Here is a 17,514-nt window from a genome sequence, read left to right on the forward strand (position 1 = left end):
GAGAAACGGCTCTTTCCAAAATAAAAGCTATACTATACGCTTCTTCTGGGCTATATTCTCAGCAGCATATTAAACATATCAGGTCCCCATAAGGAGAATCATGTGCTAACGGCTGTCTAAATGACTCGGCTAAAGTTTGTAGCATGCGTGCTTGTTGTTTTTGTCTGCTTCCACTTGACTTTCCACTAGGATGATGTCGGAGTAAATGTGCAGTCATATTCGTTGTGTTCCCACTAGTGCTGTCAGCGTTAATCTGAAATGACGTTAACGCCACAACACGGCAAATCTCCGTTAACGAGCTACCGCGGATCGCCCCGTGCGTGGGGCTGGACGGCCAACACGTTAACGAGCTAACTGCGCTAACGCACTAGTTCCCACCAATGTAATTGAGCATTGCTGGCACATCCGACATACTGTTTTACTTTGCCAGATCTGAATGAGGGTGGGGGAGGTTCAATTTGCCATGTTGCAAGGAGAACTTAGCTTCTGTCTCCTAGCTTGCGCTGCGCTCAGTGGATCTACGTTTGACTACTCCGCCTAGGCTGCACTGTCGAGCACAGATCCACTGAGCCCTCAACACAGACAGCATCGTCAGAAGGAAAGTTGATAAAATAAATTTAAAATTTTGTATTGTTCGATACACATGCATACCGAACCGAAAGCACTGTATCGAACGGTTCAATATCGATATCGTTGCACCCCTAATATATATATCTATATATACACACACAGTGTATGTACTGTACATTTTGTTTCCAATCAAACCAACAAGCAAAACATTTTTGAACAATGACCTGTAGTTTTCAAAACAGTATACAACTGGAAGTTGTAACAGCAGTCCAGATTATACATGAGTCATGTGAGTGCATCTCTTCCAAAATGTACCTCACAAACACCTGCAGGATCCTGAATTCAACATTCTGGGGCCTATGACAAAGTTAACACTGAATTTTCTACGAATACTGGCCCAAAGGTCAAAGGTGAGAATTCCTCGGGTATTTTTTTTTCTTTCTTTTTTTTTTTCAAACGTAAGAGCCTTAAGGCACGATGGCAACAGGAATGCAAATACTAAAATGTGACGAAGAAAAGCTTGAAAATAACATTTTCACCCACAAGCACAAAACCAACAGCCCTAAAATGTGATTCGTTTTGGCTTCCTTCTATAAGTAAAACATGGCAATAACTTATACTAACAAACAAAAAAAAACAGTGGTTGGACATCACAACACAACCAAAATTACTGTAACCATGTCCAATGAACTTAAAAATTGTCTGACTTCTAAACAGCTGCTACAATTAGTTCAGGCTACAAACTATTCCTCAAAAGAGCCATGGCTTGAAAAATGAACATTGAATGCTATAGTAATGATGGCCCCAAAGTTAAAAGTGAAAGTTGCTCCTACCAGTAAAAACCTATAAAATTGTGAGCAAAATCAGTTTCACTACATACTGTAATTTTACCAGTGTTGGCAAAAAAGAAACAATGGAACATATTCAGAGAGGCAGACATATTGTTTCCATGTCTGTTCACTCGTACAGTCTGTTCTTGAGAACCTGGGCCTTCTTTGAAAGGCTGTTCCCTTCGAGCTCCATAACCAGTTTCTGGAATACCTCGAAGGTAAACTTCAGTTCCAGTGGGTAGGTCAGGTTCAAAGTGTACATTAATCCAAATAGCATAGCAGCTGCTAGGGCACAGTTATCCAAATCCTGCTAGACTCCCTGGCCTTCAAGGACTATCCCGATGTCCTCACGGCTGTCACTGGCATCTCTTGACTTGATGATGTAGATTCCCATGGTTGTTTCCTCAATAGATTGTTGGATAACTCCTTCATCTGTGGCCTGGAAAATGCACATTCCCAAAATTAAATTCAACAGAACACTGGTCATTGCAAAGAAGCAGAATACTGTCAGAGAATGAAGAGGTGTTCAACTATGAACACCTCTTCATTCTCTGAAGAGGTGTTCAGAGAACACGTGGTCCTAACGCATGTAGAAGAAAAATACGTAAAACACCTAAACATCTTCTCTAACCCATATGGACAAGTCTCTGTCTCTATTTCTCCCTTGGTTAAGGTGACGTTCAACCCATTTATTAGTAGGTAACTACATTTTGCCTGAAAGGACGCTGAATAAAGCAGTATTTTTACAAAGTAATGACTGACACAAAACAAGCTTGTCAATTTAGTCTGGTTTTTGGTTATTATGTTAATTTTGTCAAAAGCAATAAATGTGGAGATACTAGCATCTGAACTGTACTAAACTATGATCTAAAACCCAGACGTTAGCTGGATCCAAGTATTTCATGAATATTTTTTTATAAAGTCTTCCAGGCCATACAGTATTTTTCTAATAAATAAGGTGGCCCCAATATTTATTAAATGTGTCCATTAAAAAGTGAAATTGTGGCATGTCAGCATGTAGATAAAACAAGATTTCATAGCTAAATATAGTCTAATCATTTTCAGTTATGTCTATTCATTTTAGAATAAAAAACACATACAAACTGGGGGCTGCCAGTGGTATCCCCCAGTCACCAGCAGATACACCTGTGGCATAAGTTTGATATTTTTCAAAATCCCAGAGGTCAAGGTCACTGAGATTCGAAATCTTTTTAGTAGCTGCACCTATGGGATGAATTTGACAATCCTACATGACTTTGTTGTTCAGTTGTCCACGCGTCATTGTGGCAATAAAAGCCTTTTACAGCCGAGGGGTAAGAGATTTTAGCTTTTTAAGTTTTGGGAGGGGGGGTTTAGTTCATGAAGCAACCACATTTATTTTCAATAAAACTGACCGTCTATAATAGCACTTACCACATGTTCTGTCACTAAATTGCTGGGGTCTTCGTTGAGGTACACGCAGAGCCCCTTGATAATACATTCACGCACAAGATCAACATCATCCTGGCAAAGGGTGACAAGCAGCATTTTGTTAAAATTATTATTTCCCCTAAACTGTAGACACAAATTAAAATTCTTTCTTACCTGGGCCATGGGTTCCAGAATATTCTGCAGTCTTCTTCCTATCTGTCCTCCTCCTTTTTGAACACCTTTATAAGTTTGTCAGATAGCACATCTATCTGCATGGTGGTAATGCGCTTAAACTCTGCATTTATCTAAAAAGAGAAGTTGACACATAAAAATACAGTCACAAACTCAAATCTCACAAGGTCACATTTACAAAAAGCTATAATTTTTTTTCATATTACTAATTTTTAGCGATGCATCCCACTCTACAGTTTGTTTTGTTATGAAATGGACTGATTTTTCTACTCTCCCAGAGTGCTCAAAGTGCTGCATACAACATGCCGCATTCATCCAATCACACCGATTCATTCTACTAAGTTTCTTAGTGCTTCCTAACTACCGTTCACACTCCAATAAACGCACCACAGATCATTAGTATTAGTATCTACTCTTGTAGCCCAAGGATACCTGGCATGCAGACTTAAGGAGCCAGGGATCGAACCACTAAGCTTCTGATCAGTAGGCCTGCTCTACCTCCTGAGCTAAAGCCTACAACAAGAACAATGTCACAGGCCACACAGATTGACAACCCTCCATCAGCAGGGCTAAATTTCGACAGGCTTCCAGAGGAAAAAGTTACACAACTGCTCGCGTTAGAAGTGGCTTATAAAAAGAGAATGATGTCACCACTTGTTCATTTCTATTTTGAAGTCTTAAGCTGTGCGTTTCCACAGTTGCCCTTCCAGCTTTCTTTTAAATAGCACGTCGTTAGCACAGTGTAGATCTGCCTATGGAACCAAGAGACACTGTACCCTCATTAGTTAATCAACAATCGTTAGCCAATGAGCATACACTAGTCCACTGTCCTTTTCCATATTAATGGGTACAATGAACACCATGTCATAATGAATATGAAACTAGCAACTTAGACCACAAACACTCAGGAACCATAAACCATGTTTACTGAGGTCAAAGATAAAGGCTATCTTCAGATTTTACTTTAAAAATTTAGAAGTCTCTTTCCTTTTCAGTGCATTACCACATTTTAACATTAAGAAGGAGGAGTGAGGAGTTTACAACTGAAGTCATCTTTTTATACTCAAATGTAAGCTGGCATACTAGACTTATCTGAGAAATCAGAAATTAATCAAGCATCACAATCAACCACTAAAATGTATTTTTCTGTTCAGGAGTGCTACTTAATAACTGTAATTTCACTGCAAAAGTTAAAAATCTCACCAAGTGTATCTGTCTTTTTTCTAGTCAAAATAATCTCATTACACTTAAAATAAGACACATTCAGCTACAGAGTAACATAAGAACTTGTTTTTCGACAGTGCATCTTGAAACTGGAGAATTTTCACCTAATACAAGTTATTTTTGCTTGAAATAAATAAAAAAATCTGCCAATGGAACAAATGAAAATTCTCCAGTTTCTGGTGATTTTTTGACTAGAAATAAGACAAATATACTTTGTAAGATTTTGAGTTTTTGCAGTGTTGGCATCTTAGTCAAACAATTATAATGTGCTTAACAATTTTTTCTGCTTTTTTGTAAAAAACAAAACAAAAGTGCATTTAAAAATTCATGGATAATATATATTTAAGCACTGGATTGACCATTACAGAAACATATACAGGAAGCAGACAGAGTGCAAACCTCCGTCAAGCCAGCTCACTCTCTGGGCAGAAGACATCAGAGAGCCAAAGAAATGTGATATTTAGAATCCCTATATGGCTATATTTTGTAAATATAACCAATGGCAGCAAGAAACATAGTTTTAAATAGCTCTATTTAACATTACTGTCACTTTGACCTTCAGAAAAATCTGTTGAGTTTGAAGGAGAGGTCAGAGGTCAAAAGTGACATAATATTAAACAATTTTATATGGTAAAATCTATATGTTGACAATAAACACTACACTTGTAATAATCAGTTTCTAAGTTAAAAGACTTTGTGAATTTTCCACCAATAAATCCTTAAGTTGACTTTGGAGACATCACTTCCTTGACGGAGGTAATAATTTTGACAGTTACCATTACTGTTAATTTAGGGCCGATCTACCATAAACCTTACATTGGGTGGTCTAACACATGTGTTAGCACTGCACATTATCTGTCTTGTAGCTCTATGCCCAAACAAAAACAAAAATGTAGTCAAGTAAAAACAAAATTGCAAACTAATCAAAACTCCTAATTAACCAACCTTTTATGATGATATGCCTTTTTAAGGTCACCATTGGGATTGGGCCAACATGTAATCAGCCAATGGATAAGTGTCACAGAGTTCATTCAGTGCTAGAAGCTTGATTTTCTCTTGAAGGGGACATACTTAATTCAAAGGCTCTGTAGTGTTCATTGTACCACCCACACAACACTTTGACAATGAGAAACAACTGGGGATGTATGATGTGCATCTAGGTTGCATTTACCATATGACGGTGAGCTGATGTGGAAAGAAATCATCAGCTGATGTTTTGAAGCCAAAGTCAAAGGTACATTTTTATAGCAACTGGTGTGTTTGACAATTTGCTTAAAAAAATGATGTTTGGCTTCAAATCGCATTGTCCATACTGCTGAAAGAGGGCCAAAATACCTTATCATCTGAGGATAGTGCTCAAGATAGTGATGCTTTGGTAGAAGTCTGACACAGGAAAACAGCTCTTGGTACTTTTGCTGTGTTCAACTATTTTGCTTTCAAGATATGAGATGGACTCATCAGTATGTACAAGGGCAACAACTAACTCAACAATATCTTTTAAAACCATTAATACAAGCCATGCTGGCTCATTTTCTGGCACACGATGTCCTATTAAAAATGGGAGCAACCTCAGCAAATTCCAGTTTTCATGGGCATTGCCTCCAATTGTTTTCAGACCCAAGAGTCTCTTTGGCACAATATGTGGCTTATTTGTTTTGTCTGACCATTTATAGGGGAATGACAATATAGTTTTATTTAGCTCATGTATTGTAAAAAACGTCTTGGATATCAGTGATGCTAAGCAATGAGCCACCTCTACTGGCACAATACTCTCAAATAAGTCATGAGCAATGTCAGGAGGAAAACCAGAGACTACATGAAAATGGGACATTCGTTTTGCAAAAACACAATCTTGTTTAACCCCCAAGTACTGTGTGCTGTTCTCAGAGGCTTTTTTAACGTTCTGCATGAACTGCTTTAGTTCGGAGGCGAAAAACCCTGAAGCAACGTGAGAATTGATATCACAATGTTTTGCTGTGCAAAACCAACAGAAGTAATCACCAGAAAAATTTTCAACAAAGCCAGCAATGCTGTGTGCTCCCAAATTATCAGCCACAATGCTATGCAAAGTACCTTTAAGAGATTTCCCTAACAAAGCAATATATACACCATGGTCCTCCAAACTTTTAAGATCTTCCACAAGAGGTTCCAAAACTTTGTCATAACCATATGCTCTAACATCATCACTTTTACAAAGCACAGTGAGATAAATAGATGATAAAGCAGAGTGACAGCCTGGGGTCAGGTTTGCTAGTATCCAATAAACACCAAAAAGCTTGTGCTTCTTTCGAGACGTCCCGAGGGGATTGCAGGTCTCAAAATCCTCCACATACAAACAAAGTGATATACGCAACTCATCAGCATTCAAGAAACAGTTGTTTTTGAAATGATAACCATCTTTAACAGACCTGTACTCATAAGATGGGTCAACTTCAATTTTGTCCTTTCCTGTATGACTTTCACCCTAACCCACATGAGCATATTCAATGCCTAGGAGCAGTACTGGAGACCTTGCGGGTACAAAACTTGAAGGCAAAGTTGGAAAAATGCTGTTTTCTGCAGACAGAGGTAAAGTACTTTGGGCATGTGAACTCCAAGGATGGGGTAGCTACAGACCCAGATAAAATATCTACTGTGTCTAATTGGCAAACTCCTAGCTCTGTTGCTGAATTGAGGTCATTGTTGGGGTTTGCTAGTTACTATCGCTGATTTGTTCCAGGTTTTGCATCCCTAGCTGCTCCGCTTCACCAGCTGTTGGCCGAGCTGGCTCGGACTAAGCACAAACGCCCCTCCAAGCGTACACTGCAGGACGTTTGGACTGAGCAGTGTGAAAATAGCTTTCAAGAGTTGAAGGCTTGGTTGGTGAATTCCCCCGTATTGGCTTATGCTAATTTTTCACAACCTTTTATCTTGGAGGTCGATGGCAGTCACTGGGGTCTGGGTGCAGTGCTTTCACAACAGCAAGCCGATGGCAAGGTGCGTCCTATAGTTTATGCTAGTCAAGGACTAAAGCCCACAGAGCGTAACGTGTCCAGCTACAGCTCCATGAAACTTGAATTCTTAGCTTTGAAATGGGCCATGACTGGAAAATTTAGAGAATATCTGCTGGGTAACAAATGTGTCGTCTATACAGACAACAACCCCTTGAGCCATCTGACCACAGCAAAGCTTGGAGCTTTGGAACAGCGCCGGGCTGCTCAGCTTTCCTCTTTTGATTTTTCAATTAAGTATCGTCCAGGCCGTATAAATAGCAATGCAGATGCTTTGTCCCGACAGTGTCAGCCATCAGAGCAAACTGTGTCTTTAGAGACACTGCTCTTTGAAGGATTTGGGCTAGAGACAGGTGATGAGCATTATGCTCCACCGCCTGGTTTTGACCAAGGCTTCCCTCGTTAGCGAGTTAAAAACTGGTTGAAGATGTTCTGTTATGTCTTGTCTTCTTTATGAGGAATAAGTCTCTAAACTAGCGGGGCCTGTGGAAACACAGACCCAACACAAGTGCAGTAGTGTAGCAGCTGTGCCAGTTATATGGTGTGGAAAAGACTCGCACCACACCATACCACCCACAAGGTAATGGCCAGTGTGAGCGTTTTAATCGGGCTCTGCATGATCTGTTGAGAACCCTGCCCCCTGAGCAAAAGCGTCATTGGCCCATGTATTTGCAGCAGCTTACCTTTGCTTACAATACCACAATCCATCAAACTACGGGTGAGTCACCCTATTTTCTTATGTTTGGCCAAGAGCCCCAGCTCCCAAATGATTTCCTGTTAGGCCGAGTAGAGGAACCCACACAAGGCCCGGTGCACACTTGGGTCCAAGAGCATCAGCAACGTCTTGATGTAGCTTATAAAGGTGTGAGAAACCGCACCCAAGCAGCAGCGACGCTACGTGCAGATCGTCAACCTGCCCCAGCTTCTGACCCCTTGCCATTGCATCAGTTAGTGTATTTGAGAGATCATAGCATTCAGGGCCAGAATAAAATCCAAGATTTTTGGGGTGTTACACCATATTGTATTGTCCGTGTCCCTGCTGACTCTGGTCCTGTGTATACAGTGGCCCCACTCCATGATCCAGAACAGAAAAGGCAGGTTAATAGACAATTGATTAAGCCGATCCCGGCTGATGTCTGTGAGAAAATCAGAGGGGAGCTCCAGCAAACTCCTAACCCTAGGAGATCACCTGAGCAGTTATCCCTGTCTGAGGATGCTGGAGACTATTATGTGTGGCAACGAAGGGAGTCCCCAAGAGGTAATCCCCAAAAATTATGAATGGATTCTGCACCTTGTCCCCAACAACCCCCAGAGGACCTGGCTATGGTAATGAGGCCACAGTCCAGAGGGACTGAGCCTGGTAACCTGACCCAACAGTTTAGTGTGCCCACTCCATTTGCTGAAAGTTACAGTACAGTTAGAAGAACGCCACGCTCAACTGCTGGCCACCACTCCAATCCACACCATCTGCCCCAATCAGCTGAAGCCAGGCCACCTAGTGTACATTCAGTTACAGCTTTTTACAGACCGTGGCTTTAAAGTTTCATCGTCGGGTCGCCAATGCAAAAACCAGGGGAGAGAATGTGAAAGGTGAGACCTGAGTATGGGAACCGCCCCTGGTAGGCGGAGCTGGTCTGTGTCCCTTTAGTAAGCTCAGGTGTGGGCAATTAGGTATTCTCTAGCAAACCTGAAGCTGCGAGTGCTTGGTCCAAACCAGGCAAGTTGGTATTTTTTCTTTCTATGAAAGCTTGATGCGGGCCCCCCTAAACTTCTGTTAGAACGCTGGGAAAAATTGCGTTCCTGTGAGAACAGTGTAGTGGACTTCACAGCCAATGACCCACATTTATTAGGGTGTGACGCGAACTTGTGGACAGAGTACCGAGCTGCTGCTTTGCCAAGTGGATTTCTGGCTGCGGGCAAAGGACGCCTCACATCAGTGTGTTTTAATTTGTTTTAACTTGGTGTAATTCGACAGACTGTGACTGCTGCGGCTGTCGATTTTGTTTGTTTGTTTTATTTTTCTGTATCAGTAGGCACCACAGATATTCATTGTTTTTAGTGTTTTACCTTTTTTTATATATATATTAATATATATATAGCTGCCGACGGTGAAGGCGCTGCGTGGAAAACAAATCCTTTTTTTGTCTTGCCGCGTTTTGCATGGACAGCAGTGGGCCCGAGTGAAGACGGCACTGAAGATTTGCCTTTTTTTTATAGTGTCCTGCCCATTTGGGGTTCTCTGTGAGTTGCCGTCCCTTTTTAACATGCGTGATATGTTGTAACCGGTTCCCCGCAGCACTTATCCTGTCTCACAGGCAATCATACAATTTTATCTTTTTTTTTTTCATATTTAATAAAGTAAAGTTTTTAATTGTTTTTAGGTGCCGCTGTTACAGTTACTTCTATTTTGTATTAAAATGAAACCCTTTTTAACTGACTGTGCGCCTATTTTAAATAGGTACCTACCACGGGTCACAATTAAGGCCTTCCATGTCTTAAATGTGCATGGGCGTCCAAAGTGTAGGTGTTTGAGTTTGTAATGTAGCTCCAATCTACCTTTAACTGATACTGAGCACACTTTACACTGCTGCATTCACTGGAGAAGGAGGAGAGGGAGAGAAACAGCTTTATTAACATTTGCAATGCAATTTAGTAGAGCTTAAATGTACTTAAACCCCTTAAGTACTGCCCTATGTATAGTTCAAACACTCACCTCTCCTACAGAGCCTTTAGGATGGAGGTAAATTTTGTTTCACAGGCAGAATAAGATATCTAGAAAATATCAAATTTTGCATCAATTATAGAAACATTTAGCATCTATTAAAGATGTAGACAAACTATTCAACATAGTTCTATGTGTGTTTTAAAAATAAACTAATCATGGTTATTAATTATACATTAAATTTTTTTCCATCTGATTAAAAGCATTACAGATATATGGTAAATTACTACAGGGGGATCACACTCCTCAGCCTCCCTGGGAAAGTCTATGCCAGGGTGCTGGAAAGGAGAGTTCGTCCGCTAGTCGAACCTCGGATACAGGAGGAACAATGCGGTTTTCGTCCTGGTCGCGGAACACTGGACCAGCTCTTTATCCTTTTTTTTTTTTTTTTTTTTTTTTTTTTTCCGCCTGTCCCATTTGGTTCTTTAGCCGTCAGAATTGTTGTCTGAAGACCAACAAGGATACCCAATGGATTTATTTTGCCAAATGGATCATCATGGCATTGCCGTATTGGTCCATTTGATCGACCTTTGTTTTTATTATTTATTTTATTTTCAGTTGTTACAGACGGGACAGACATGAGTGAGGGATAGGAAAGGGAGAAAGAAAGAGGAAGGAAAAGAAAAACAGAAGGGGAGAGGGACATTGAGAAAGGGGGGAAAAAAAATATCTCCGGGATCACCTGTTGAGAGAAAAAGAATAGAAAACAAGCAAAAAAAAACAAAACAAAACAAAGCAACATACTATACACAACACCATCGCATTAATCTACCTAAGTGTAAACAGCAGTAAATACTAAATATTGAATGTTGTTGTGCAGCACGCAGGACAGACAGCGCACAATGTGCTTTGAAGTAGCAGCCAAGAAAGGTGTGATTTAAGTCTACAAACAGTGAACACCTGTGTGCACACCTGTGTGGATCGGCGCGCTTGTATTCAAATGGTTTCCCCATGTAATGGTCTGCAAGAGGATGTAGAGAGCCATAGCCCTGTCCCTCAGGGCATGAAGCAGGCATGGAGGAGATCCAGGCCCCAGACATCCAGAGGTCCCAGAGTGCAAGAGCCCAAGGAGGACCACCGGAGGGGCATCCGTGCCACCTTCATGGGAAGGGCTGAGGATACCCAGGCGAGGGGTCACCCAGTAGCCACCGGGCAGAAACTAGAGGGGGCTGCACCGGCGTGTCCGCCGGCTCCGCCGGCAGCCAGCTGTGCCAGAGTGAACCGAGCCGCAGGCACAGAGGCCGGAGGCCCGAGGGCCCTCCGCGCCCCGGAAGAGGCCTGACCGAGCAGCAGGCGCCAGGCCCCGCCAAGTAGCCACCGGGAGTGAGCTGGCACATGACCTGAGCGCCCAGCCCCGGACACCGAGAACCAACAATGCACCGACCCCTGAGGGCATCAGTCACCGGCAGGGAGTGTGGTGAGGGGAGATAGGCCTCCACACTTGGAGGGCCTGGGAGTTCCCAGAGAGGTGGAGTCTAAGACCCGACCTGACATATAGACACATACAAACAGGCACACACAGACACAGACATGCATTCCCACCCTCATGCACACATATACAAACACTCAGCACTCACCCAACGTAGGAATAAACGTAAATGGACATGTACACACAATCACACTCCCAAAACATACTCTATACCCCGGGTCCAGGTATCCTCGCCCCCAGAGGGGGAAACGGCACCCAGACCCAAGAGATGTTACCCTTCCCTCCGGGGTGGAGGCTAGCAGACCGCCCCAGGCTCCGCAGCAGCAGGGAGGCCAATCGGACAGCCAGCATCTCTTCCCAGCCCCCCCGCCCCGATGGCTAGCAGAGAACGGGGGTGTGTTAAGACCCCATACCCTCCTCCTCCCGCTCAAGTGTAGTGTTGCTGCGTGTTGCTCTAAAGTGTGTTTAAAACAAGGGAGAGCATGGTGCTGCTGCCAGAGAGCAGCAGGTGTTAGCACGGCCCCTCCCGAGAACCCTCAATGTCTACATGGATTTAAAATTGAGAGGTGGGCACCGGCGCCAGAGGTAGGTTTGAATACACAGACCGTCTACTGGACGCCGTTAACGTGCCCACCCTCAAGGCCCTATATATATATATATATATATGTGTGTGTGTGTTATGAGAGTGTAAGTAATGTGGATGTCTAAGTTGTGAGATAAAATTGAGGCACAGGTGGCCAGAAGAGGACAGAGGGGTGGTGACACCCTGGTGACACACCCGCACCCCAAAGCCCTACCTGTGTGGGTGGGTGTGGTGGAGCGGGAAGAGGGAGGCAGCCGGGGATGGGGAGGAAAAGAAGGGAGGGGAGGGTGTCCCTCCCTAGGGCCAGCTCCCCCGCTGACCCCAATAGGCACCCCCGTCCTCTGGTATCCACCAAGGCAAGGGAGCCCAGGCCCATCCAGACCGGGGCCTACGGCAGCAGCACCGCCAAGCCCCACAGGACCCTTGGCAGCCCACCCTACACCACCGCAGAGGAAACTGTACCCACCCCAACATTCAATCATCTCCCAGACTACACAAGACACAGACACCCAGGTTAAGTTTATTCTCCACCTCTCCTATGTCTCTCCCCCACCTGCAGAGTGGACTCCTGCAAAGATGGAACAACCTCCCTGCCAGTTGAAGAGCCCCCCGGTTAGGCCGATGCACAAGAGGCCCCCTGCGCCAGGGCTGAGCCCCCGTGCACCCACCCGCCCACAACCTCGGCGACACACCGACGAGGACCAGCTCTTTATCCTCTCGAGGATACTTGAGGGTGCATGGGAGTTTGCCCAACCAGTCTACATGTGTTTTGTGGACTTGGAGAAGGCATTCGACCGTGTCCCTCGGGGTGTCCTGTGGGAGGGTGTTGCGGGAGTATGGGGTGTCTGGCCCATTGCTACGGGCCATTCGATCCCTATACAACCGTTGCAAAAGCTTGGTTCGCATTGCCAGCAGTAAGTCGGACTCGTTCCCGGTGGGTGATGGGCTCCGCCAGGGCTGCCCTTTGTCACCGGTTCTGTTCATAATTTTTATGGACAGGATTTCTAGGTGCAGCCAAGTGGCGGAGGGCTTTCGCTTTGGTGGCCTCAGAATCTCATCTCTGATTTTTGCGGATGATGTGGTTCTGTTGGCTTCATCGGGTGAGGGCCTCCAGCTCGCACTGGAGCGGTTCGCAGCCAAGTGTGAAGCAGCGGGAATGAGGATCAGCACCTCCAAATCTGAGGCCATGGTTCTCAGCCGGAAAAGGGTGGAGTGCCCACTCCGGGTCGAGGATGAGTTCCTGCCCCAAGTGGAGGAGTTCAAGTATCTCGGGGTCTTGTTCGCGAGTAATGGGAGAAGGGAGCCGGAGATCGGCAGACGGACTGGGGCTGCAGCTGCAGTAATGTGGACGCTGCACCGGTCCGTCGTGGTGAAGAGGGAGCTGAGTGTAAAAGCGAAGCTCTCAATTTATCTATTGAGCTACATCCCTATCCTCACCTATGGCCACGAGCTGTGGGTAGTGACCGAAAGAATGAGATCGTGGATACAAGCGGCAGAAATGAGCTTCCTCCGAAGGGTGGCTGGTCTCTCCCTTAGAGATAGGGTGAGAAGTTCGGCCATCCGGGAGGGGCTCAGAGTAGAGCCGCTGCTGCTCCACATCGAAAGGAGCCAGATGAGGTGGTTCGGGCATCTGACAAGGATGCCTCCTGGGTGAGGTGTTCCGGGCATGTCCCACTGGGAGGAGGCCCCGGGGCAGACCCAGGACACGCTGGAGAGATTATCTCTCGGGTGGCCTGGGAACGCCTTGGTGTTCCCCCGGATAAGCTGGAGGAGGTGGCTGGGGAGAGGGAGGTCTGGGCCTCTCTGCTAAGGCTGCTGCCCCCACGACCCGGCCTCGGATAAAGCGGAGGAAGATGGATGTGTGGCAACCCAAACGGAATCCAAAAACTTAAAACTAAGTACAATGTTGATAACTGGAATATTACACATCTGCATCCTACCACCAAAATTTGCTTTCAGTAATACTTAGTTAGATCATTTAATTTGATCTTTCTACAAAATTAAATTTACAGAATGTAAGATAACATATGCAAATCTTCACTAACAAATAAAATAATGTTATCACAACATTAACTTTAATACCACTACAGAACAGCACTAGAGAATTGCTCTGAAGTGACAACAATCTGCCTCTCAGCAGGGATAAGCACCAAATATTTGTACAGCAAAAGTAAATAAATTTCACACAATTGTATTCTCACAATGACCCACAAAACACAATAAACTTACACTTTCTCTGGCGCTAATGACTACTGCAGGCCCTTCATACCTGTCCTTCTTTTGGTAAAACATTTTTACTAACACCAGTTAACTAAATAGACACAAGTTTGTAGGAAAAGATGTTAATATACATAATACTGTCCTGCAGCTTAAGCTAGCATTATCTTCAGTTCAGTTGAGGAATAATTCTTATTTTCCATTATGTTGCTCAACAGCAGTATATACGAAAAACTACCTCAGTAAAAATTCACACATCTAATAGATTTTATCTTCATTTCCCCTCCAAAAGGGCTGTTTTGAGATGACACACTGGGAGACACTCTTTGAGCCTCACGGTGAGGACATCAATGGGCTCACTAAGTGCATCACCGACTACATAACCTTCTGCACTGACTCCATTGTTCCAGCTCAGACTGTCCATTGTTACCCAAATAGCAATCCCTTGTCATGATCTGAATGAGTGGCTGGAAACTTCCTCAGTCCCCTTGGTATCCACCCCTGGGCCATCATATCTTCAACAGCTTCACTCACCTGGAGCTGATTTGAGGTAATCAGGTTGGAGGGATTTAAGCCCTACACTGATGTTCCTTCTCCGCCAGTTTGTCAGGTACTCCATGTTGGTATCTGGCTCTAATGCTCCATATTCTCTTTGTCCGGTGCTTTACTTACCTTGTTCTCTTGTGCCTTAATTCTCCCAGACGCCCCAGAATTCTTACCCAAGACTTAAGCTCATCTCCTGGACTTCAGATAACCCACATTTCCTCTGGAAATCTCTCTGTGCCTCACCTGCCTGCCCTCCTGCCATCACACTCCTCAGAACGTACAGAACTCAAGTCAGCCTTCTCACACCATCTAGCCCACGTCTCTGCACTGAATCATACCTGTCATTAATCTCTGTCTCTCTTCCACAGCATGTCTTTATCCTGTCTTCCTTCTCTCACCCCAACCAATCACAGCAGATGGCCCCGCCCCTCCCTGAGCCTGGTTCTGCTGGAGGTTTTTTCCTGCTAAAAGGGGGTTTTTCCTTCCCACTGTCACCAAAGCGCTGCTCATAGGGAGTCATATGTTTCCCCGAAAGTTGATTCTGTTCATCTGGACGTTTTCAGAGGGAGAAACGTTTTGTCACCCATCCAGGTGACGTCTTCAGTCTCAGCTGACTGCAGGTTTCAATCTTATAAACAGAACATTTGCTTAATGACTGAAACCAGCCCACTGAAGGAACAATGGGCTGGGAGGTCAGTTCCTTACTCATTAATATGCAAATTCTCATGACCATTGATCAACAACCACTGATCAATGGCTATGAGTACTATTCACAGACAGTTGGGGAATGGCTGCAATCACAGCATTGTAAGATGGCAAAGGATTTAACCTTAAGACCCCTCCTCCATTCAGAGATGGTCTTCATCATTCTGTGTGATTTCTGGTATTACACAGGGAAAGACACTGTAAGCAAATAACTTGTATGGCAGCCATGGACAGCCATTGCTACATCTCCATGAGTGAATGAGAAAAACATCCCTCCACTCATGCATTCATCCATCAATACTTTCAGTCTGCCCTTCCTTTGGCCTTGTGTTGAGATTGAGTTACTAATGTTTCTTTTATGCAACTGTTTATTTTTTTAGTTTAAAAGAGTTATTTAGTTTGCAAAGCATGTCCCTTGGTGATGACACCAGACTGCTGTGGGACTAAAGTGAAAAGCTTAAATGAAGCAGAGGTGAAGTCACAGTTCAGTCCGTGTGACATTCAGTATCCCATGTTACACATGACTACAGACACTTTTGATGCTACACATATACTAAACTGTAATGCAGAGGTAAGTTTGAGATCTTTGTCACAGATGATCCTTCAGTGGTATAATGTGTTGCTTGTGTGGTTATTTTGGCTAATTCATGCCACAGTGTAAAGCAGGTGAAAGGATCACTAACATAGCATGAATACTTCTAAATGTACAGTATCCTGTGGATAGTGTTGGCTTGCTGTGAACCATGGAGATCATAAGAAACGCCACACAGTTTTCATATTTTACTCTCGGTGCCTATGTTGATACACAGATGTTTAAATATTTATATTTTATAATTATTTTGTCTCTGTATATGTTTACAGTTGGTTCCAATGTGCTGCTGATTGTGGTTATCTGTGTGAACAGAAGCTTACATGAACCTATGTACATGTTTCTGTGCAGCCTGTTTGTGAATGAGCTGTATGGTAGCACAGTGCTGTTTCCGTTCCTCCTGCTTCAGATCCTCTCTGATGTTCACACTGTTTCTGCTCCTCTGTGCTTCCTGCAGGTTTTCTGCATTTACTTATATGCAAGTGTAGAGTTTAGTAACTTAGCTGCCATGTCTTATGACAGATACATGTCCATCTGTTATCCTCTTCAATATCACACACTAATGATGTCTAATAAAGTTGCCCTTCTGATAGCTGTGACCTGGATTCCCCCTTTACTTGCTGTTTGTGTCACGACATGTCTGAGTGCTTCATTGCAGCTTTGTGGAAATGTCATTAACAAAGTGTACTGTAACAATCACTCCATTATCAAGCTGGGATGTCATGGCACCACAGTCAATAATCTCTATGAGCTCACTGCCGCCTCTGTCACAGTGTGTGTCCCAGTATCTGTAATCCTGTACACCTACACAAGGATCCTGAAAATCTGTTTTTCTGGATCCAAACAAATGCGACAGAAAGCCGTCAGCACCTGCACGCCTCACCTCGCTTCTCTGCTCAACTTTTCTTTTGGGGGTTCCTTTGAAATACTGCAGAGCAGGTTTGATATGAGCCATGTTCCAAACATGTTCCGGATATTTTTATCAGTGTACTTTCTTACATGTCAGCCCCTCTTCAATCCTGTCATGTATGGCTTGAACATGTCCAAAATACGGACCATATGTAAAAATCTGCTTTTAGGTTATGTAGGGAAGAGCAGGATATTTATCAAAATTGTTCAGATTGAGAAATAAGAGATAAACTACACTGATATGAAGAATGAGCGTTTCTACATGTGACATATTGTTTATGCTGATGCAGACATGTCTAACAGTCATTGAAAATTAGTCAAATAAAAATAATGTAAAAAAAATGAGGAAGTGTCTTCATTCCCAGACAGATTATTGAAAACTGTTTAAATAATGAAAGAAAAGATAATTGTTTCTGTGTTATTGCTGCTTGATGTGAATATTAACATTATACTTTCTACTTGGACCACAGAAAAGTCACTACACTACTAATCAAAGCCATGCCTAAATCATTAGTATTAATTTTAGTATAATGTTATTTATATAGTCTAATATGAGCCATCTCAGGGCACTTGATGATGTAAAGGAAGACAACATTTT

The 17,514-nt window shown here is 43.5% G+C and overlaps 1 protein-coding gene and 1 pseudogene across 1 annotated transcript; one reads left to right on the forward strand and one right to left on the reverse strand.

Moving 5' to 3' along the window:
* Positions 1–1,527: 1,527 nt before the first annotated feature.
* On the reverse strand, positions 1,528–14,591 carry LOC148099647 (uncharacterized; annotated as a pseudogene).
* Positions 14,592–16,161: 1,570 nt separating this feature from the next.
* LOC148099648 (olfactory receptor 10A3-like) lies at positions 16,162–17,139 on the forward strand. The gene has a single exon (XM_087851735.1). It carries the CDS (start codon positions 16,162–16,164, stop codon positions 17,137–17,139), a length of 978 nt encoding a protein of 325 aa, XP_087707861.1.
* The last annotated feature ends 375 nt before the right edge of the window (positions 17,140–17,514 follow it).

This window comes from Neolamprologus brichardi, chromosome 14, assembly GCF_056152115.1.
Source record: "Neolamprologus brichardi isolate AB-2024 chromosome 14, ASM5615211v1, whole genome shotgun sequence".
Taxonomy (NCBI): domain Eukaryota; kingdom Metazoa; phylum Chordata; class Actinopteri; order Cichliformes; family Cichlidae; genus Neolamprologus; species Neolamprologus brichardi.